The 21,302-nt window shown below is 37.1% G+C and overlaps 1 protein-coding gene across 2 annotated transcripts in view; it reads right to left on the bottom strand.

The window, feature by feature from the left end:
• Positions 1-21,302, bottom strand: part of LOC117414191 (ephrin type-A receptor 7-like) — a 118,683-nt gene that overhangs the window by 78,443 nt on the left and 18,938 nt on the right. For both annotated transcript variants that reach the window (XM_034023983.3, XM_034023984.3), the window contains exons 2-3: positions 14,855-14,919; positions 13,840-14,509 (exon numbers count right to left, since the gene is read on the bottom strand). In XM_034023983.3, the coding sequence (XP_033879874.3) occupies positions 13,840-14,509; positions 14,855-14,919 (735 nt within the window). The remainder of the gene's footprint in view (positions 1-13,839; positions 14,510-14,854; positions 14,920-21,302) is intronic.

Genomic DNA, 21,302 nt, shown 5'->3' with positions numbered 1-21,302 from the left:
AATACATTCTTACAGTACATCCTGTGTATGTGAGTTGAGTTTCAGTACTTGAATGTGTGAATCTGAATAGGAATGCATGTAAGGAAATGCATGTGTGGATTCTTAAACTATGAGACTGGCAGATATCAATCAACAATGATGCTATATTTTATGATATACATTCTAAATGTGGCTCATTGTCACTCACATCCCTACGTCACCTACATAGAACAAGAAGCTCTCTGTCATGTCCTCATCCAACCTACTTGCATGTTACTGAGATGCTGTCAGTTCCTGACATATATTAACACCCCAGCTGTCTGCACAAGGGGTTGAAAGCTGCTTCTTGTCTCTTTAAGATGAATTTGTCTGGGGTAGGTTCCCAGTTCGTTTTAATTCAATAGCCCCCATGTTCAAATGAAATATTTATCTCTTTTTAGACCTGCATCGATCGTGCTATGAGTCAGAAATATTACTATTTAATAAAACATGTAAAGGTGGTTGGAATTCTTGCTAAATAGGCTACTGTCAAAAATAATAATAATAATAATAATAATAATAATAATAATAATAATAATAATAATAATAATTTGACAGGCCAATGAAAAAGGTAATTCTGGTAATGTGAAAACAATATACAAAAAAATAAAAAAAATAATAAATAAAAAAAGTATCCTTCTATCTCCTGGAGGAATGCAGCCAGAATGACAAAGCAGGGAAGCTTGGCTCATGCCAACGCTGTCAAAACAGGGGAAATAAATTTAAATGGAAAGTTAGACAGGGGCAACAGTTTGCAATCTATATGTTGCTGTCAAAAGGAAGCAGCTGCCAGCTTCATACAGATACAGGTCTCCATCACATTAATTCTATGTCTGTTTGGAGTCATCTAATTTGCAAAGCATCAGGTTGGCAAATATTAACCTTGGGCTTCGTTGAAATTCTCCTTGCGCTGGGTAGGAAGAAAAAGGTGGCGAGGAATGAGGTATAATAAAGATGCTGAGGCGGTGTAAATGTCAGAAATGACAAGAGCATTAGGTTGTCAATCATTTCTGGGATTCTTCAAGCTGAATTACATCCGCAAGCTGAGCATTGTTAATTCCCTTTGGTAACCTGGACAGAGAACAATAGAGAGAAAAACAAAATGCTGTTGGCTTGGATTAAGCCAGAGATAAAATTGAATATTACTGATGTTTAATTTGTTTACACTATATTGGTTGACAAAAAGCTACCACCCGTTTGTTTAATTTGATTAGAAACCTTCATCTACAATAGAATATTATTTTATCAAATACCACACCAAGACAAAACTAGATTTTGTGGACACATTCCAGCTTCCATCTTTAGAATATTGGAGATTACTGTGCTCATGATGGCCATGAATCAAGACAACCTTTAAAGAACAGTTAGATTCCTCTTTAGAATCTGCTGTGACCCTTTCCCAAGTGATAGCAGCTGATATGATCGCTCAGCAGCATAGTTCTCTCTTGAGCTCTCATTGCGGTGTACCACCGTCAGGAATCCTATTAAAAACAAAATGGCTGCCTACCTGAAGGGGGTTCACCAAGAAAAGATGATACCTGAAAGCTACTGTTGTGTGCTTCAGAAATGTCCCAAGATGTCCGTCATGTTCTTCCTGGCTCTGTTAAAAAACCGCTGCATTCTGGGTATTCTTTGTTTGAGCTCGCGCACATGATATGTGGCTGTATTGCTTTTTACTGACAGACCATGCTTAGGGAACTTAGAACACCCTCTGTCTGCTTTGCACTAGAAAACCTAGCCAGGGTCTTAGACAAGTGTGCCTATACATCCGTCCTTTCATCCGCCTGCAGATTATGGAGTTACAGTATATTTGAAGGAACATCTACTTTTCAACTGTTTTATTAAACTATTCAATTCAGTTTCCTTGCTTCCTATAAATCCTCTAATGAACACGGGTCTAAGTACAATCACACTACTTCAGCACAGGAAAGACTATAGGCACTCCGCCAGTATTTAAATAAAGCACTGCTGTATTTCAGTGAAATGAGACGGCAGTCAAGTAGAATCTGTACCTCCTAAATCTCATGTGTGTTTTAGGGTCTGTAAAAATGTGTACTATTTGAAAAGAAAGTTTTCAGCTACATAACTGAGTTGGCATTGAAGTCAGGTTTAGTGTGAGTGGCATTGAATTCCCATGTAACACAAATCAGTATTAAGGGGATAATGTCAGTCTGTGTGGATGGGCAGTAAGTGGTGAGGCACATTCACTGGGGAGTTGAACCACTGCAGATTGGGAGAGATGTCAGTCTTATCTCCCTTCTGGTGATACCACTAGTCTAGTACACACAACATGTGTACAGCAGATAATATAAGCCCCAGTATTAGTCTATGGTTTTGGTATTCTTTAATTTTTTCATGTGCTTTTTTAAAAATTATTATTAGAACTGGGCTGGTCAGCAGCCAAAAATAGGCCTACAGATCTCGTACTGAAAATGTGAAAAAGGAGAGTTTAGTCTTGTTAAACAACAGTTTACACACATTCATTTCCAAGCTATTAAAACCCAAGTGGTTAATGCTGACGGATTCAGTTCAGCTAAATTAGTCCTGAATATCAGATCCTGCCATAGTGCACGTTCTTTAGGTTAATGAGCTTATGTCCATTTAGCCTATCTTTTCATCCTTTTGGAATTAGTCACAAAAAATTGTTCAGGCTTCTGTAGCAAATTGAGATCAGGTCCTAGAACATTAGCATGGCCCATTTAACACTCATATTCCTAACATCATCAAAGCACTTGACCATTTTGCTGCCTGAAAGCAAAACCCTTGTATCTCCACTTTTTGATGGAAACTGGAAATTAATGTATTTCTATGATAGACCCTCTTCATGTACAAAATCATTGTATGTAAAACAAAATAAAATAAAAATAATTTGCTCGATAACACTGCAATAACCCGACTTGTATACCTTCCATTTTATTCTGATACGAGGAATCTACAAACAGCAGATTCAAGCCACAGACTTAAAGCTACAGTAACCAAGTTTTCTGTATTCTTCTTTTGCTTTTGTGGTGCTCTGCTGCACCCCTTTGAAGCCTGCTTGCCTCTGCTCTATGTCACATTACCACATAGGTATATCTGCTACTACTTGCAGCAACTGTAGGTTTTAAATAGCCTATTGAAGTTGAGATCGTTCAAGAAGCTAAACTACAATCTTCAGGAGGCAAGGCAATGGCCCATTTTCAGCCACTAACCAGTTTCCTTATTTAAACTCCAGGGTTTACCTTCCTTCTTTTAGTCTAGGCGGCTTGCTTCAAATCATACCTCATATTGAAAAAATTATTTGTTAAAATGTGATGTAAAACACCAATAGGGATGGTATTCTCAATATTTCTTATAAGGTATTAAATATGTACAAAAATCATGCATTCAAACTATATTGACACTTATAAAAGTTTACCGCAGTATTTCTGCTCTGTATTCTTGCAGTTTTACCATGGTTTATATTACCATTTTCTATCGTACATTAATATGCTTTACCATACCTCTGGGTGCTTCACAATGCTTACCGATGCTTTACCATGCCTTCACTATGCTTTGGTACACTTTACTATGCTTTACTAACTTTTATAAGGGGAGATTTTCCTTCCTGACAAAAAAGAATACGTTGCATCTTAGAAGATAGTGAAATGTAAGTGACAGCAAGAAATATTCATTTGGACGAGAGCGTATTGAACACTAAATGTTTAAATGACCTCTGGAGCATGGGGTACTGAACTCCACTTTAAATACAAACCTATGTCATTTGTATGCTTTAGGGCCTTTGCTCCTATGTAAAGTTTGTATTTTTAGATGCACCTAAGTTGTTTCTCATTAATTTTGAAATATTAAAGTATATATAAATTCCCTCTGAAGAAACAGCCTTGTGAATCTGATGTTAGTTTTTCTCCCATGAAGCCGTACATTTCTTGATTTGAGGGGTCTGAGGTTTCAAAGAGACGGTGCCCATGGCACTCCACTAATTACCACATGTTGAGACCCCTTTGATTACATGATGATTTGGGCAAGAAGAAAATGGGGAGAAAAAAAAGAAATGAAGTCATCATACTCCCGCCAATCACTACTTGATTAAATCTTAACCTCAAATTTCTCAATTCATTTTCTTAACCAGTGCAGAATACGAAGCTGGGTGGGTAAGTTCCCCACTCTTGTGGTTTCTTACATAATCATTTCATTAAGCTGTCAAAGCAATTTGCACAAAAACCTGTGTGTAATTAAAAAGGAGAGTAAGCGACTCTATTCAATAAACGCGTATACTTCAGAAATGATATTCTTTGTGTTCCCTGCAACAGCTGACCCTACTTTAGTACAAAACTAACGCTACATTACTATTTTTCACTATAGTAACGGTACTCTTAAATTATTGTGCCTGCTACTTTGCCTGAAGAGATATTATCAGCTCATCATCTAACTAGGGAATCTGCTGCGCAATTAAATAATCCATAAACTACTGATGGAAAACAACGTAACCAGATCTATTATATCTGGGATAAAAGAAATCTGTTCATGTTGACTCAAAACTTTATTTTTTATTTATTTATTTTTATAAATTTAGTCGTTGCCAATTATTTTTATTATTTTCTCCCAATTTTGAATGGCCAATTATTTTATTAAGCTCAGCACACCGCTACCACCCCTGCGCTGACTCGGGAGGGCGAAGACGAACACACACTGTCCTCCGAAGCATGTGCCGTCAGTTGACCGTTTTTTTTCACACTGCGGACTCACTATGCAGCCACCCAAGAGTTACAGCGGTGGAGGACAACGCAGCTTTCGGGCAGCTTACAGGCAAGCCCGCAGGCGCCCGGCCAGAAGTCGCTGGTGCTCGGTGAGCTGAGGACACCCTGGCCGACCTAGCCCTCCCTCCCCCGGGCGACGCTCGGCCATTTGACTGCCGCCCCCTGGGAGCTCCCGTCCTCGGTCGGCAAAGGAATAGCCTGGACTCGAACTCGCGACGTCCAGACTATAGGGCGCATCCAGAGCCCCGACTCAAAACTTTATTGACTCAAAACTTTATTTAGGCGCTCTACAATTTGACTGGCGAAAGATAATGTTGGTTTATTGGCGTTCACAAAGATACCTATTTTTCAGCTTAGTACGGTAACCTTTTCACGTCCTTTTTTTTGTTTAATTGTTGAGCTTTTTTGCTGCATTACAGCCCTTCTTTAATTATTTTCTTTATTTTAAGTTTTTAGGGAATTTTGTTAATGGCACATGTGCAATGCATAAACCGTAAGTGTATTTTTTTTTTTCGCTGTTCTGGGTCTACATTTCTTAACTGTGCATTTTAAACACATTTTTTACACAACAGTACTCCCAAAAGTAACCCCCCAAAAAAAGTTGTCAAAACTTTTTTGTTGTCGGGTTTGCAACCATTTTAGTCAGAGCACTGCATCATCATTTCTAATTTCTCTGTGATTCAATGGTACTAACAGATTGATACATTGCGATTAAGGGAGTATTGTGGTTGAGGAATCATATCGTCATAAAGAACAAGCTCATAATAAAGGTGCAATGTACCATAGCTTTCTATATATTGCTCACCTTTTTTTTTTTCAAATTGCTGAATGTTATATACAGATTGAGACTTATATGTGAATTGTGCAGTATATTCTGGTAATGATATTGAATGCATATACTGTCGTGTTTTTAAGGTAGTTTAGACATGCAGGTCATACACACGGTGCACATTATACATAGGGTGTGCATTATGATTAAAACATTACGATACATGGAAAAGATATCGCACTTTGTACACTACAGTATGTATAAAACACCCAGCTTAGTATAGCTTCCAACAGAGGGAAAAAACATGAATACATTACTGTAAAATTTGCATTTGGTCACAAATGTTGGTTTGCTGTTACTCAATTTAAAACGTTAGGTCAAGTTTTGTTTTTTTTTCCAGCTTTTTCTGTTTCAAGTTATTGAAAAACTATTTAATTTAGCTCTTCCATACATTTGTTTTGCACTCGAGTGAATTGTTCACAACAAGATTAGATATTAGAGGCCCAGACCATAAAGATACAGTACAGAAGCTGTGAGTACAGTAAATATATTTTCAAAACCACTAGAGACCAGCCAATTTAAGTAAGCTGCAGCCTAGCCATTAAGGTGATAGAACTAACAGTTTAATCTCTAGCTTAGTTTAGTGCTTTTATTATGGTTGGGGACTGCATAATATTTCAAACAGCAGGACAATGAAACTAAAACAAATATTCCCTGCAAATTGAATCACTGCCTCGGACTGAACTATATACATATATCTGTGCTCCTGTGCGGAATCACTGAACATAATGTTAACGGTGAGCCGTAAAACAATAAGGTAGCTCAAGCATGGAAAGCAATATAGAAGTGCCAAGTGAGTACCCTCAATCCCCAGACTGTGAACACACTGTAAAATGTGACTGTACACCAAAAGCTACCAGCTATTTTTTAGAGTAAAATTTATCATGAGCGAATTTTAATAATGTAAGGTTTACTTGCACAAATCAAAGCAGTCCAATTACAGTGGGAATAACTCGACCTCAAATTCAGGCCTATCCAAAAATGGGTTTGATTTATAAAGTGATCTGATGTCAGACAGACCTTTTTTTTATTTTTACAAACGAGTTGAGGTTTTAATAAATCTTATGTCAATCACAATATGGAAAAAACACTGTTGAAGAAAGACAAAACTTTGTTGCAGCTCTTTTTCATGATTCTCCTGAGGTACAGGAGCAGTAAAGTAGCCTGTTGGTACACAAATAAAATGCCATATTGTCCCAAGAAATGTTAGGTTTTCTCTGAGAGTGACTAACAGCATCCTTTCAAGCAAAAAATCAAAACTAAATTATATCCGCTAAATTACTTCTTATATTTTATCCTGAGAGGATATGAATTATTTAAACACAACACAAAGAAATCTGAAACATTAGCAAACATCTACAGAGACTCACTATGTAAATTTCTAACTTCAAACAGATGGCTGAGTGTGGCTAATTGCCAGCCAGCCAGCCAGCCGCTGAAAGCTGTGAACAATAACAAGATCTCACAGTGATATTTAGGCAGGATATGTTTTTGCAGTGGTTCCTCCAATATTGAATTAAGTAAAGTGATCTTCTAAACAAGCACATATTTAACATCTTTACCTGCAGAGGATTCCTGAGCCTTAATTGGTCCTAAAACACTCCATATCCCAAATGCCTAATACAGAGGTTCTCAAACTTCTTCTGTTGACAGACCCCTTTTTGAATGGAATAATAATCACAGACCCCCTAACCGATTTGCTCTACACACACCACACCACTCCGTCCACCCCGCTCACAACACAGGAAAACAACAGCGCTCAAACCTGATTCACTAAAAGAGCCGGCTCCCTTAGCAAGGGAGTCAGAGATGCTATGGCTGTTACCAGGGAGTTAACCAACCCCTCTACACATGCACTGTCAGGAATACCACGCTGTGTAAACAGAAAGAGTAGATTTGCCTGTTTTACTCAGTTGGCAAGCAGACGACATGCAGTGAGAATTTAGTTTTCCTCTGTAAAATTTCGTGAAACCCACTGGGCAGTCCTTTACGGACCCCAATTTGACAACCACTGGTCTAATATATTGTTTGTACAAATACATTTTACAGTTATTTAGAAAAACAAAAAAAGATGGTAAAAGCATAGAGAAAGCATGGTAAAGTACAGGCGAGGATGGTGAAACACAGAAAGATACTAAGAACCGTGCAATTTTACAATGGTAAACTTGTATAAGAGTACTAGGGTTAAGCTACAGATAGCAGTTGTGATTAACAAATCAAATAAATTTTTAGGAGTTCACTGGGACATGGGCTCCTATCTCCATATGAAAGGCTCTTAGAGACGGGGTATTAAAGAGTCATTTACACAATGCTATCAGAATAAGTATAGTATGATTCACATCCACTGTCATGTACTGCACAGTACGTGGGTTTTAAAGCCCACTGTGGATGTGTGAAGCAAGTTGAAAGAAGCCTATAATTGTAAAACAGACTAGGCCTCAACCACAGGGACCTCTGTGGTGAACAACAGTGACCTGAAATACACTCCATCATGTCCTATGGTCATGGCCATTTTTAAATTGACTTGTAACTTGAAGCTTTCAGTCAGCTGGTGCTATTATGCAAAAGTATCCAGAATCACTAACCTCTTATAATATTATGCTTGCAAACGGTATTCCTAAAACATTGTTTTTATTTATTTTTGTTTATTTAATATTGCAGAAGTACAATCCAAATTCATTTGATTGATTTTTTTATTATTATTTTTTTTATTCCGGACCTGCCACCTATCAAATATTTTTGAAAGGTTACACATGTCACATTAAATCAGAGTCCTATAAATTTAAACATCTTGACAAGGAAACACCCATCTTGGCTTGTGGGGGAGTGGGTGCTAAGACAAGTGCAATTATTGAAGATGTGTCAAATATTACAAGCTAGCGTCTGTTGGGTCTATAGCAGACAGCTATTCCTTTATTTTAGCTATTCTTTGTGGGAGGAGGGTGGGGAAGTAACTTGTGTAGTTTAAGCTTGTATGTTCATGTTCTAACCCATACCCCAAACCAGAGGTCTTTGACAGTTAATTGCATTTGAATGTTTTAATTCCATTACAGTGGCTACATTGACTTCTCGACCCTTCATTAGGAGGAACAGCAGAGTCTTCATTATTCCTCTTCATGTATTTATTGGGAATATTCACTCAATTGTGTTGTGCAAGACTTCTGTTTTTTACAGAAGCGGTTCAATTAAAGACTTATGTGAAAGTCACAGAATTGTGTCCTTGGAAATTTAAATAGTTATGAAAGGTACAACTCCTCTCAAACAGAGTCCTTAATCCTGACCTGAACACCATTCAGTCCTGGGCCTCTTTCAAGCAGAGGCAGTCAATTGCACTGAATATGTCTGGACTTCAACAAAAGCTGAATATGAAATATGAAGCCATTTTTTCTTTCATTGCAAATCTATTTATAAAGTCGTTAAGTTGTCTTTAACACTACACCAAATTTTCATTTTCTGGTTGTTTCTATGAATGAATATTAAATTATATAAATTCCATGTTCTACCTGATTAACATATTCAAGCCTTTAGAAGCATTAAATAATCTTCCACTTGAATGAAAAAAAAAAAAAGTATTTGAATATTGTGAACAGTGTTTAAAGATCTTTAATGTGTAAGTGCAGAATACCTTCACAATTAGCATTTTGACCTGATGAGAAATCTTTGAGACTGTGACAGAGACATTGAAAGGTTAATGTTAGACGCACTGCCATATACATCTGCCTATGCCACAGTTCAAATAGCATTTAATCAAGGAGGTGAATCCATTACTCTACACCATTCCTGGTCTCATCTCATCACTCGGATTGACAACTGAGGGGAGAGTTTTATGCATATGGAAATAGCAATTACAAAAGGCTCAGAACATATTTTCTATCAACAGTATTCGATATTGCAGAAGTACATGTGAAAAAGATGAAAACGTGCTTTTAAAAAAAATAAATCCACAAAAATAAGAACAGGGATTAGTACAGAAGATAATACAAATGTTATATCTCCTTTAAGGTGTAACTGTTTATTGTTAATTCTATCCAGATTTTTTACTTTACATATTACTTTTACCCAATAAAAGCAGTGGGTTGTTTCAGTTTACAGTATATCCTTAAGATATGTTTAAGACATGACAGTATGCCTTTTACTAAAGTGGAAAGGCTGTCGTTTCTATCCCTTAATTCATTGGGCTGCTTAAAGGTTTAATGTTTATACATAAATGATGAAGCTGAATATTTCTTACATTTCCTAAATATTCCCTAAAGTCCACTGGTCCACAGCTATAGTCATGTCATTATGTGTTAAAATATAAAACAGGCCACTTTGTGTTTAATATGTAACATGTGCTTTATATATATTTGGAAATCTTTGGAAATAAAAAGATGAAGACTGTGGGGATTTAAATGGTGAAAGCATTAATTAGTGTGTGTATATATATATATATATATATATATATATATATATATATATATATATATATAGCATATATTGCTTTATGCGCAGAATTTGCTCAGAAGAAAGAAGAAATAAAAAATAACAAAGAGTATCAACCTTTCATCGTCAGCTTAGATATGATTATTGAACTCCTGTATGAAAAATGCTTCAACTCTTGTGCATCAAAACATATGGCTATTAATATGAAACATGTGGAACTGGTTTCCTTTTAATTCCCAAGCCTAGTCAAGCATTACCCCAAATCAATACTATTTGAAAAAACGCAAAAGACTTTCTGATCTTCAGGAGGATTACATATTCATACCATAAAAGAAACATTTATAAGACTCTAGATGATTATAAATAATGGATTTAAAAAGCAGGGGAAAAAAGCAGCAGCCCGCATTGCCTTTGGGCACATGTTCAATGACAAATAATTACATGAATTCCGCATCAAAACGGGTGGTTGTGGCATCTGCATCCTTTGATTCAGTCTTTTTGAAATGCAATGTTTTTGCTTGCACGTTGTGGTGTAATGATTATCAAGCATGAAGATACTAGATAAACGATAAAGCAGCTGCTCTTCAGTCAAAAGTTGAACATTTAGTAAGGAGGCTATGTGGTCCAGTGGTTAAAGAAACGGGCTTGTAACCAGGAGGTCCCCGGTTCAAATCCCACCTCAGCCACTGACTCACTGTGTGACCCTAAGCAATTCACTTAACCTCCTTGTGCTCCGTCTTTCGGGTGAGACGTAGTTGTAAGTGACTCTGTAGCTGATGCATAGTTCACACACCCTCGTCTCTGTAAGTCGCCTTGGATAAAGGCGTCTGCTAAATAAACAAATAATAATTAGTGGAAAACGGAATAATTTCCTCAAGAAGGAAAACGAGTGAGAGTTCTAACAGTTCTATGCTCTGACACACTTGAGCTGGGAGCTAGTAGAAGGACCTCTGATCAGTTACAAACACATATCTTTTCCAAGGACACTTTTCTTGAAATTACTTAGCAAGTCCAACCCACTGCTGGCTTGTCTTGTGTTGCCACAAAGGATTCGCACTAGAAAACACCAGATATATTGCTATGGCTTCAATATTCCTATATTGATTCTTGTGCTGAACCGTAAATCCCTCAGCCGTGATACAGTCCCATTTTCATATGTCTTGCATCCAGGTTATAAATGAAAATTGGATAGAAAAAAACAAAACAAGAGTTGCTTCTGTCAGTAAAACTATAAATGTAGCTACACCATAACCAATCAAATAGTGTTGCCGATTGATCGATGTGAAAAAAATCAATGAAAAAAAAACAGAATAGGTTTGCATTTTTTTTTTTTTGCTGTTGAGTAAACAAATAATACCCACTAGGTATGTGCCCAAACCTGAAAGCCAATGAAGGTAGGACAATCCTTACTGTGGACAGACAGGCAGCAACAGATCCATGTGGTCCTAAAGCCTGCTCAAGCTAAAGTTACATCTCATTCTCTTCATATTTCCAAGATAAACTGAATCTGAATCTCTACATCCTTGAACCGAAGCAAACCAAATCTAGAATACTCAATGTCGATTCTGCCAGCCGGAGCACAGATAGCCTTTCATTTAGTGCATGGAAACAATACAAATCAAGCACAACCATTAGTAAATCAATCATGCAGTTACACTGCTGCTGTACTTGTGAATGTGTAGCCATACAGGATGATCATGTAATTAGACAGCCTATAGATATGTGATTCGGTTCAAACACAGCACATATTTTGTTACAAAAGTCCCATACCCGCCGTTAGCTTCAATGCTAGCATCCTGGCAACATCACCGAAACAATGGCACACTTGGTAACCTCTGGAATGGTTATCCTTGGCCACCACAACAACTTCAGCCCATGTGTACCATAGCAACCAGGTGCAGCTATTTCAGTAATCAGTATGCAAACTCCTAGTCCCTAATTATACCAGCGTCCTGGCAGACATTGGTCATGCAGTACTAACAGACTGGTCTCATATTCATTTGCAATGCCATGCTTAACATCTCCCCATTCAAATTCTTCTGAGTGCTTCCACAGCTTACTGCTCTGACAATACACAAGTTTGGCAACTTTTCTAAAAGCACCTTACATTGGCATATTTGTCAATCTGGTTTTACATGAAAAATATTTACCATTACTGCTTTACAACAAGTGCTGAATGATATTTACTTAGCAATAGATCAGGGGACCTCTTACTGGAGCTATTGTTGTGCACTAAAGCATTCAACACTGTAGACGGTTTTCTGGATACAGTAGTGAGATTGGACTCATCTGTGATAGCTTGGTTAAATTCATATTTCATATCAATTGGTTAAAAAAAACTAGCTTATCTGTAAATCCCTCAAAGTCTTTTTCTGCAAAGATTCCCCAGAAGAAATGGTGAGAGATTTCATTTAAATATCTATGTATGTTGGACCTGCCAATTCATCTTATCTTACACAAAGACTCATTAATAACTAAGGTCCAAATCAAGTTGGGATAACTGAACTGAAAATTGCACCAATTAATTCTTCATTTGTACGATATAACCTGCTGCTCCTCCAACATCCCTAAAAAACTTAATTGGTGTGTTTTATTCAGCGATTCACAGATACATCATTGTTACAGATATACCGCGTGGGATTGGTTGTCTCGATCACACAGAAGAATGTTATTATTTTTTAGTTACAGATGTGCTTAAAAGGAAAATGACTTGCCTGGCTTCACTGGTTATTCATTGGTTATATCTGCCAAGGTCATCTGATATACTTATTTTCTGGAAATGTTTTTAACTTATGTCAGATGTAAAAAGTTTTGAAATGATTAATTGTGCTGCTGCTTCACAATAATCACACTGAAGGACCAACGCTTACATCCTCCTCTAGATGAATCCGATTCCTGTGGTTCATTTCCCTGCCAAAAAATCCTAAATGGGATCGATAAATCATGACTTCAAACTTAGCACAGAGGGCAGCAGTGTGGAGTAGTGGTTAGGGCTCTGGACTCTCGACCGGAGGGTTGTGGGTTCAATCCCCAGTGGGGGACACTGCTGTTGTACCCTTGAGCAAGGTACTTTACCTAGAGTGCTCCAGTAAAAAACCCAACTGTATAAATGGGTAATTGTATGTAAAAATAATGTGAAATAATGTATAATGTAACAATTGTAAGTCGCCCTGGATAAGGGCGTCTGCTAAGAAATAAATAATAATAATAATAATAATAATAATAAAGTAATACGAGAGAGCACAAATAGAAGCTGAAAAAAACAGTAGAAATCAGTTATAAATGCACGGAATAGCCTACCAGTAATAACTCTAGTAAAAACACTAGAAAAAATTCCCTTGATTGGGGCAAATAGTGTACTAGGAGGGGGAAGGCATTGATGGGTGGAACAAGTAACCAAAAAGTACAACAGTACCAAATTCAATTGTTAACAGCAGGTGATCTACACAGTTCAATACATTACAGCTTGAGAAACTGAATATGATCATGTAAACTAACCAAAAACCTGGCCCCTGTGTCAATGTGTGTTTTCAATCTCTACGTATTCAACATCTCCACTCTCAACACTGCATGTGTTAAGTTAAAGAAGGATTTACATAGCTGGTCATATGGTATCTAATTTGCCTGGGGCCATGGGATTCATCTTTGGTCACCTTGTCAATTGATATGTCTATTCAACTGCTCACACAGAAAGCAAGCAAGACTGCCTTTGAGTACACACTAAAGAATATAAAGACTATACCTCTCAAGCTGGTTTGTTCATGGATATTATTAATAATCCTCTAATGGGGAAGATCATGTGCAAGTCATTTACAGTTATCTCAGGTTTCTTACCTTCACAGCTGCTGTGTCCTTCCTCATATCCAGCACTACAAGTACACTTTCCAATGGGAACAAGCCACTCGCCCTCAGCACTGCAGTGCATTCTGGGTGGGCTATCCATGTCCAGCTCAGAGTTGTTCACACACGTCCCCCTCACCTCCACCAGGGTCGAAAAAGCCGCCTCTGCAATGGTGTCAGGAAAGACTGCCAAATTCTGCACGGTGGAAAGACACTTTTTGAAATAAACCCTCACCGAAACGAGGGCCACACAGGCCCCGACGTCCTGAAACCCGAGATGAAACCCTTTCCTGTTCAGAAGTCCTATTTCCCTTACTTCCGTGTTGAGCTTCATTTTGCGCTCCCCCAAATCTCCTTGAGTAAAGCTCTCGTCGGCAGCTATCGTATCGATTTTGATGTACTTTCCTTCCTTGATGTTCCGGCCCAGGTCAGCGTCTGATTCGATGTAATGAAGATTAAAAGTCTCTTTGCATGTTCCCACGACTCCGGGAATGCTGTTACAATCCCTCAGCGTAAATTTGAGCTCAATAAAGATTCTCTGGCCGTAGCGACGTGAGATCCACCTGGTTTGCAGCCAGTTGTTTTGGTTGGGCTCCATTACATTGCAGACCTGGTATGTTCGAATGGGCTTGTAATTTTCATCTACTCCGCTGATCTCTTCCCACTTATGGGGGAGGAAAGTAGATGCAAGAATTTCACTCCATATATTATCAGTATTTGTTATAAATCATATTTAAGGCCTGCCATTTCTAGAATTAGCAAGTTAAATTAGAGTGTCTGCTGTTGTGCACAAATAAAATGCTAAAAAGCAAAAGCTCACAATTAAACAATGTGTAGTACTTCATACATTTATTAAATATAATTACTTTGCTTGGTGTTTATTTCTAAATCAATATCAATAATGTAATATAATCTCATATTCAGTGAAAATCCATTAATCTTTACTGACAACTAATTAAAACATCTCTTAATGTTATACATTTAAAAAAAAGGCAGTCTGCTTACTTACTCCGTTAGACGGATGTGAGGTCCAACCCAACTCAGCTTGTGACTCTTTGGAATCCAGCAACAGAACTACAAATTAAAATAGATAAAACATGAGGACATCAAATTAAAACAATTATAAATATCTGATTCAAACATAAAATGGTGTGTAATCTAAATATTTAGGTTTTCCTACAAATACCCCCCCCCCCCCCCCCCACCCCCCCATGAACCCTCAGGCTACTATAACCCTTTAAAGCATATACAGTAGGCTAAATGTATGATATTTGAATATGCATTACACTCACTAAAAAAAACACAGAATCAATGAATGATCCATTTTATACATTTCTTTAACACCTGTTTTGGAAAATATAATTGAATGTATGATGCATCATATCCCCTCTAATAAATGCATGATGCAGTCTGCATGTTTTTACTGTTTGATGGATTCAATCCATCATCATATGTAATAAGTACAATATTTGGCACAATTAAAGTATATCTGAATATGATTTCATGCCACATTACGTGCATGAAACAGGTAATTTGAAGCAATTTTGCTAGTAAAGTTTATGCCTTTTATCAATTCCTTTTTTGTGGTGGTTGGTGGCGGAGTACATCCTAGCAATACCACTAACTCAAGTAGACTAATTTTCTAAGTGTGCAGTACAATGACAAAAATAACTAGTTCGAGCAGTGTGCAGGATCTGGAAATGAGGTCAGACAAACAGGAAGTAAGCAACTGGAAGTGGGTGTGTTTTCTGTTTTTTGGCGTTGCCCACTTTCTGTCTGACCATGTCCACTTCTAGTTGACCCTACCCATTTCCAGGTTGGACACATGAAAAACAAAGTACAGTACATTTACAGTTTAAATAACATTACTGCTATCTATCAACAAGATCACATATACTTAATATCATTAAGGAACAGTAATAATGTGTCCTAACCTGCATCTAACTTCCCTAGCCTGTACCCTTCTTAAAGCAGCAGGTGAGTGAATGGATCGGTTTCAGGAATACATTCCGTATTAACAGACTGTAGAAGCAACACACAATGTGCGTTTCTGTCCCAGGGGTTGAGCTGGTGTGATAATATGAGCAGGTGTAAGTGAATGGCTTTCCTATTGCTTTGAAGCCTAGCATTGCTGCAAAAAATTATGGACAGTCATTCTCCTTAATACAATGTCACAATGTGAAGCCCAAACTAAAGCTTCATTATTTTGCTTGGTTTGCAACCGGGCACTGGCAAAGCAACACTGCTCTTGGGCACAATGCAAAGGCTCTTTAGGAGGTATGTAACAGATTCCAGTCTCCAGCAGAGCAGTGTAGCATTGAATACAGAAAAAAAGTTCTTATTTGAGGAGGTGGTTGCTATAAAAATAGTACTAAATGAAGCTTGTCAAAATCAATTACAAACATTTCAACCAGATGTCTTTCTCAATATCTTCAATGTAGTTACTGTATAAGAACATGTGAGAAATTTCAGCTCAGCTATAAATGTTTCCTGTAAAATGAGTTTGTGTACAATAACAATAAACAAGGTGCAAGGTGGATGTTTTGTAGACAGGTGGAGATTGGAATGGACTCTCTTTGAATTCTGAAATTTGAATGCCCTTATGTTTAATTCATTTTTATTTGTCCATTTCGGTATGTTCTGTATCACTGATCTAAGATCAGATAGCTCTGTTGGTGGGTTCAGTTCAGAAAACATTGCATGTTGCTAATTCAGTTTAATATTTGAACTCCTCATCCTTCAGTATTTACATATATCAATAGCCAGTCATTGTCAATTAGGGAGACATGTATTCAGCATTTAAAATAATGTACAGTTACAAGCCTAACAGGACTCAAAACTGTGGATTATTTCAGTGATTAAGATTCTTTTTTTCTGTGTATACCTTGGTACAGAGTACGTCTCATTAAAAACAGTTTAAACATTTGAAAATCGGAACAGAGAGTTTTGTTGTGGACGTAGAGTTTGAAAAACAAATACTGTATGTGTGACAGCAGTGAATAGAATTGCCTCAGCTCAGTAGAATAATGTGTTACGTCATGGATGACAGCTGCTAAAGTAACACTGGCATCATTTGTCATCATCGGTAAGTGGACAACTTTACCAGCTTTTTAAAAGTATTTTGTTTCCGTTTTGCCAGTTCGTTCTTGATTACTGTCTTGTGGTTCTAGTAATTAATTCCAGTAAGCGCTTTGTCAGTTGTCTGATTGGTTCTAATTCTTTGACAGTTGTCTGATGGATTCTAATTCTTTGTCAGTTGTCTGATTGGTTCTAATTCTTTGTCAGTTGTCATGCATGTATTAGGCTGATATCCCTTATCAAACACTGCAGTTGTCTTTTTTTGACCTATCCAATAGTAGATCCATGAATAGATTTCCATTCCCCGCAGGATCACTATGGCATTTCTGCTTTGTATCACAGCTGGGAATTAAATTCAGAGTAAGCACTGTTTGGTGCACAGGCATTTAGTAGGAATGGTACTACAGAATTGTTACCAGAATGTGCTCTAAGTAACTGGTTCAGTTGAACTCCATGACAGGGAGGCACAGAACTCTGCTTGCCATTTTCTAATTAAACAGGCTGCCCTATAAGTCAGCCATCATAGGCATAACAGTTGATACTGGTTTTCTCTGTTTTAAATGTTAAATGTCTTAAAACAAAAAGGAAGAGATCATTTTAAAAGGTTTTCCAAAGGGAACCACAAAAGCTGGTGGTTGGGTTTCTGAAATATATTTACCCAATACAGTCTACATAATTCTGTGTGTCTGAACCTGATTTTCAATACAAGAAAAAAAGTGCATAATATAATGGGGTGCCAAACAAAGTCGAATATTGCGTGTGTGTTCAGTAACCCTCGATCCAAAAGACGGCTCAATAATTCATTAAAGTGATAAATAATAGCTTTTTTGTTGTATTGAAACATTTAGGCAAATTGTGCTTTTTTTAAAATAGAGAATTAATAATTTGATAGTCAAGATTAATGAGTTGGCCAGTGTGAAGTTTAAAATGAATAGAACGCTATCGCATACGAAGGGTAATTATGAAAGTGACAGAGTTAATTGAAACAGGTATATAAATGTGTGAAGATGAGGCTGTTGAGAGCAACAGCTACAAGGATGATGAATAACCATTTTCTTAACTTTATGATTATGTTTCCAATGAGTTGTTCTGAATTTGGATATTTCAATACTGATATATTTTATAAAATAAATCTTGAACAGTCTCTAACTGGCTTTGTTTTTACCTGGAGGATCCTTGTGGATTGGTCATTGAGACTTTAAACTATGTTGACTTCACCTGTTCCAGTACTAAACCACACAGAACCCTATATATGTTACAATGAGAGTATGCTTTTAAAGTACTGAACTGGTACATGGCACAAAGACCTACTGGGCCAAATGAACACTGTGTTTTTGTATTTTCTGCAAAGTCATTTCTACCAATTAAAAAAAAAAAAAATCCCTGAAAGGTTGTTGTCCGATACCCTTTTTAAGTCTGACATAGTTCACTGCTCTAAAAAACAATCTAACAGATTCCTCAGCACATTTTTCCTCTGCTGCATTTTTAATATCATCTTGGCAGCATGTTCCTGAGGGCATGAATTAATCTCTACTTTACCAGCATTTACAATTCACTGCGAAACAGAATTTACTTTGAATATTCCTCATCATTCTTCATCTTTTTTATTTATTTTTTATCAAGCACCGCCTGTTTTAACAGCAGAATGACTCTTTATTAAAAAGTCCAACATGACATGAATTCATTTCAACATACAAATGCATTCTGTACATAGTGTAGTGTAATATGACAGCAGTACGTACTGCAGGCATTTCATTGCCTTTGTTGGCATGGATATAACTAATGCATCTAAAAGCTAGACTGACATTATTTTGTCCATCAAATAGAGGGTGGTTAACAAAAGTGAGCAAAAGTATAAATACAGGCAAACTTGTTTTAAGACCAGTCAAGTGGGATGGTCTATATATAAATGTGATATTCAAAAGTGGAACTAATTTGCAAAACAGGTTTTAGATCTGACCATCTGTTTCTATAGACTGCTTGTGATTAGTCCCTAAAGTAGTTAATAAATGACAGATTGAATCTCTATCTACCTTTCTCCCAAACAATTTTATATCTAGAACTACAATGATCACGTCTCCCATTCTGACTGAGGCTCAGTCCTTGTCATGGAGCAGAAGAGGAGTTATTTCACATCCCACTCCTGGAAAGTTCAATCTTGTATATAAAAGCAATCTCGCTCGGCAACCCTGCTTTTGATACGTTTGTCTATTTTTGTCTGCCTAGCTCTAATCCAGCAAAACAAGCACACAAGTTGCTGTCGACTTTCCATTTAGTTTGAAACTGCAGTGTCCCACTATCGGCAGGAAACACTAATCTGAAGGAGACTTTAGAAACAGGTGAACTTTATATACAGTACAAAGACTTAAAGCCTATTTTGCAACCTAGTTCCACTTTTGAAAAATCACATTTGTATATAGACCATCCCACCTGATTGGTTATAAAGCAAGTTTGACCGTGCTTCAACACAAAGGTTAAAAACAACTCACAATTTTTGCTTGTACATATGATATATAGTCTACAGGTTACATATGTTGTGGCTGTGTGGTCCAGTGGTTATAAAAAGGGATTGTAACCAGGAGGTCCCCAGTTCAAATCCCGGCTCAGCCACTGACTCATTGTGTGACCCTGAGAAAGTCACTTATCCTCCTTGTGCTACGTCTTTCGGGTGAGACATTGTTGTGAGTGACTCTGCAGCTGATGCACAGTTCACACACCCTAGACTCTGTAAAGTTGCATTTGATAAAGGCATCTGCTAAAGGCATCTGCTAAATAAACAAATAATAATATGTTACAGTACATGATACAAGGCATACTTTGGTTATAATTAAGCACTAGAACCTGAAGAACAAAGAAGGGGGCTTTACTGTCTGGTAAGGCCCACCTCATGCCGAGGTGAGGGCATTTAACCTGACGAAGAAAAAAACAAAACCCTAGTTACACAATCAGCATTTTAAATTGCAAAAAAGCCAAGCTGAATACAAAGTCAAGGGAGAAAATCACATATGTTCACTACAGTACACTCTCAAGTTCTGATTAAATACAATAGTACAATGAATGATTTAAAAGTACAGCTTTATAATGGACACCTATACGTTTTAAAGCGTTCATCCCTTTTGTGTGCTGTATTTCTTGTACATAAAATACACGTCAGATGCATTTGGCAGCCCTAGTCTAAAGTAAACATTTCGCTATGTGAACTGTCACTTGGAATTTGTTGTCGTTGATTAGTTTCATATATTTACCCCGCCAATACATTACCATATTGAAAAAAAAACCTGTCGGACATCATCATTTAGATGGCTTTCTAATAACACTATTGTCTAGATCTTAAATTGAGGTCATTTTAAAGCTCTGGCAGAAAGGTGCTCTTCATAGTGTGCAGGCACCAATGATCACAGAAGTCGAGACCTTTTCATTTTTTATTAAGCAGGCAAATCTGACTGCCCCTTTTAATGAGAAATGTGAACGTGTCATTACAGTTTCATAATTTCAATGCCGAATGGGGTAGAGCGGTTTGCATAAAACTGCTGACTTCTCTTCTCCCTTTTAATTTGCATTCATAATGTAGGGAAACTGAGAGGTTGTCTCTTACATGTACCCTTGGAGACCCAAGCTTTTCCCCATATACCTTTATTGAGAAAGAAATGTACTGCGTATCATTTTTTTCATATCTTTGTGATGTACCATTACCCATGGTTGTGGTGAAATCATAGTAAAAGTGTACTTAAAACAAGTGGATAGGGGAAACCACTTTGTTATCTCTCGTTAGCTATTAACACTGTCTCTACTGCTCTGTATATTTACGCTAACTTGAGTAAAGCACATTTATCTTGCCATTCCACTATACATTTCAAGGGACCACTGTTTGATTTCTTTGTTACTCTCCTGAGCACTATGTATTGTATCTGGACCCAATCTGAGCCTCACACTCACAGTGGCATCCAGTGGAATGTTCTTTATCGTTTAGAATTTTAAATGGTGTTCTTTTCCTTTCAGAGAAAAATAACGCTACTAACGATTTGGAGTAAATAGCTTTAGGAATATTTACTGTATAAAGGTTTAATTACCGCTGGGATAATCTAACATGAAATACTGTACTACTGTTATGGCTTCTGGTAGACTTTTGCGATATCATTCTAGTTTCTTTGATTACATGATGTTAAATAAAAGATCTAAATTATGTTCATATGGTTTTATATTATGTGTCAATCCTAAAATTCTAGGGGATGCAAAACTTTTGGCCATAGCTGTATGTTTAGGTCTAACTGCACTGAATGGCTTCTAATTGTATTGACACTGAAACAAGTAAGAGATTGTTCTCTGCAAACATTGCACGTAAAAATAAATAACAAGAATCAACAGCCCTAATCTTGTCC

This window comes from Acipenser ruthenus, chromosome 25 (genome assembly GCF_902713425.1).
Source record: "Acipenser ruthenus chromosome 25, fAciRut3.2 maternal haplotype, whole genome shotgun sequence".
Lineage (NCBI taxonomy): Eukaryota > Metazoa > Chordata > Actinopteri > Acipenseriformes > Acipenseridae > Acipenser > Acipenser ruthenus.
The sequence above is the reverse complement of the archived record's forward strand: the minus strand, read 5'-3'. Positions and strand labels throughout refer to the sequence as shown.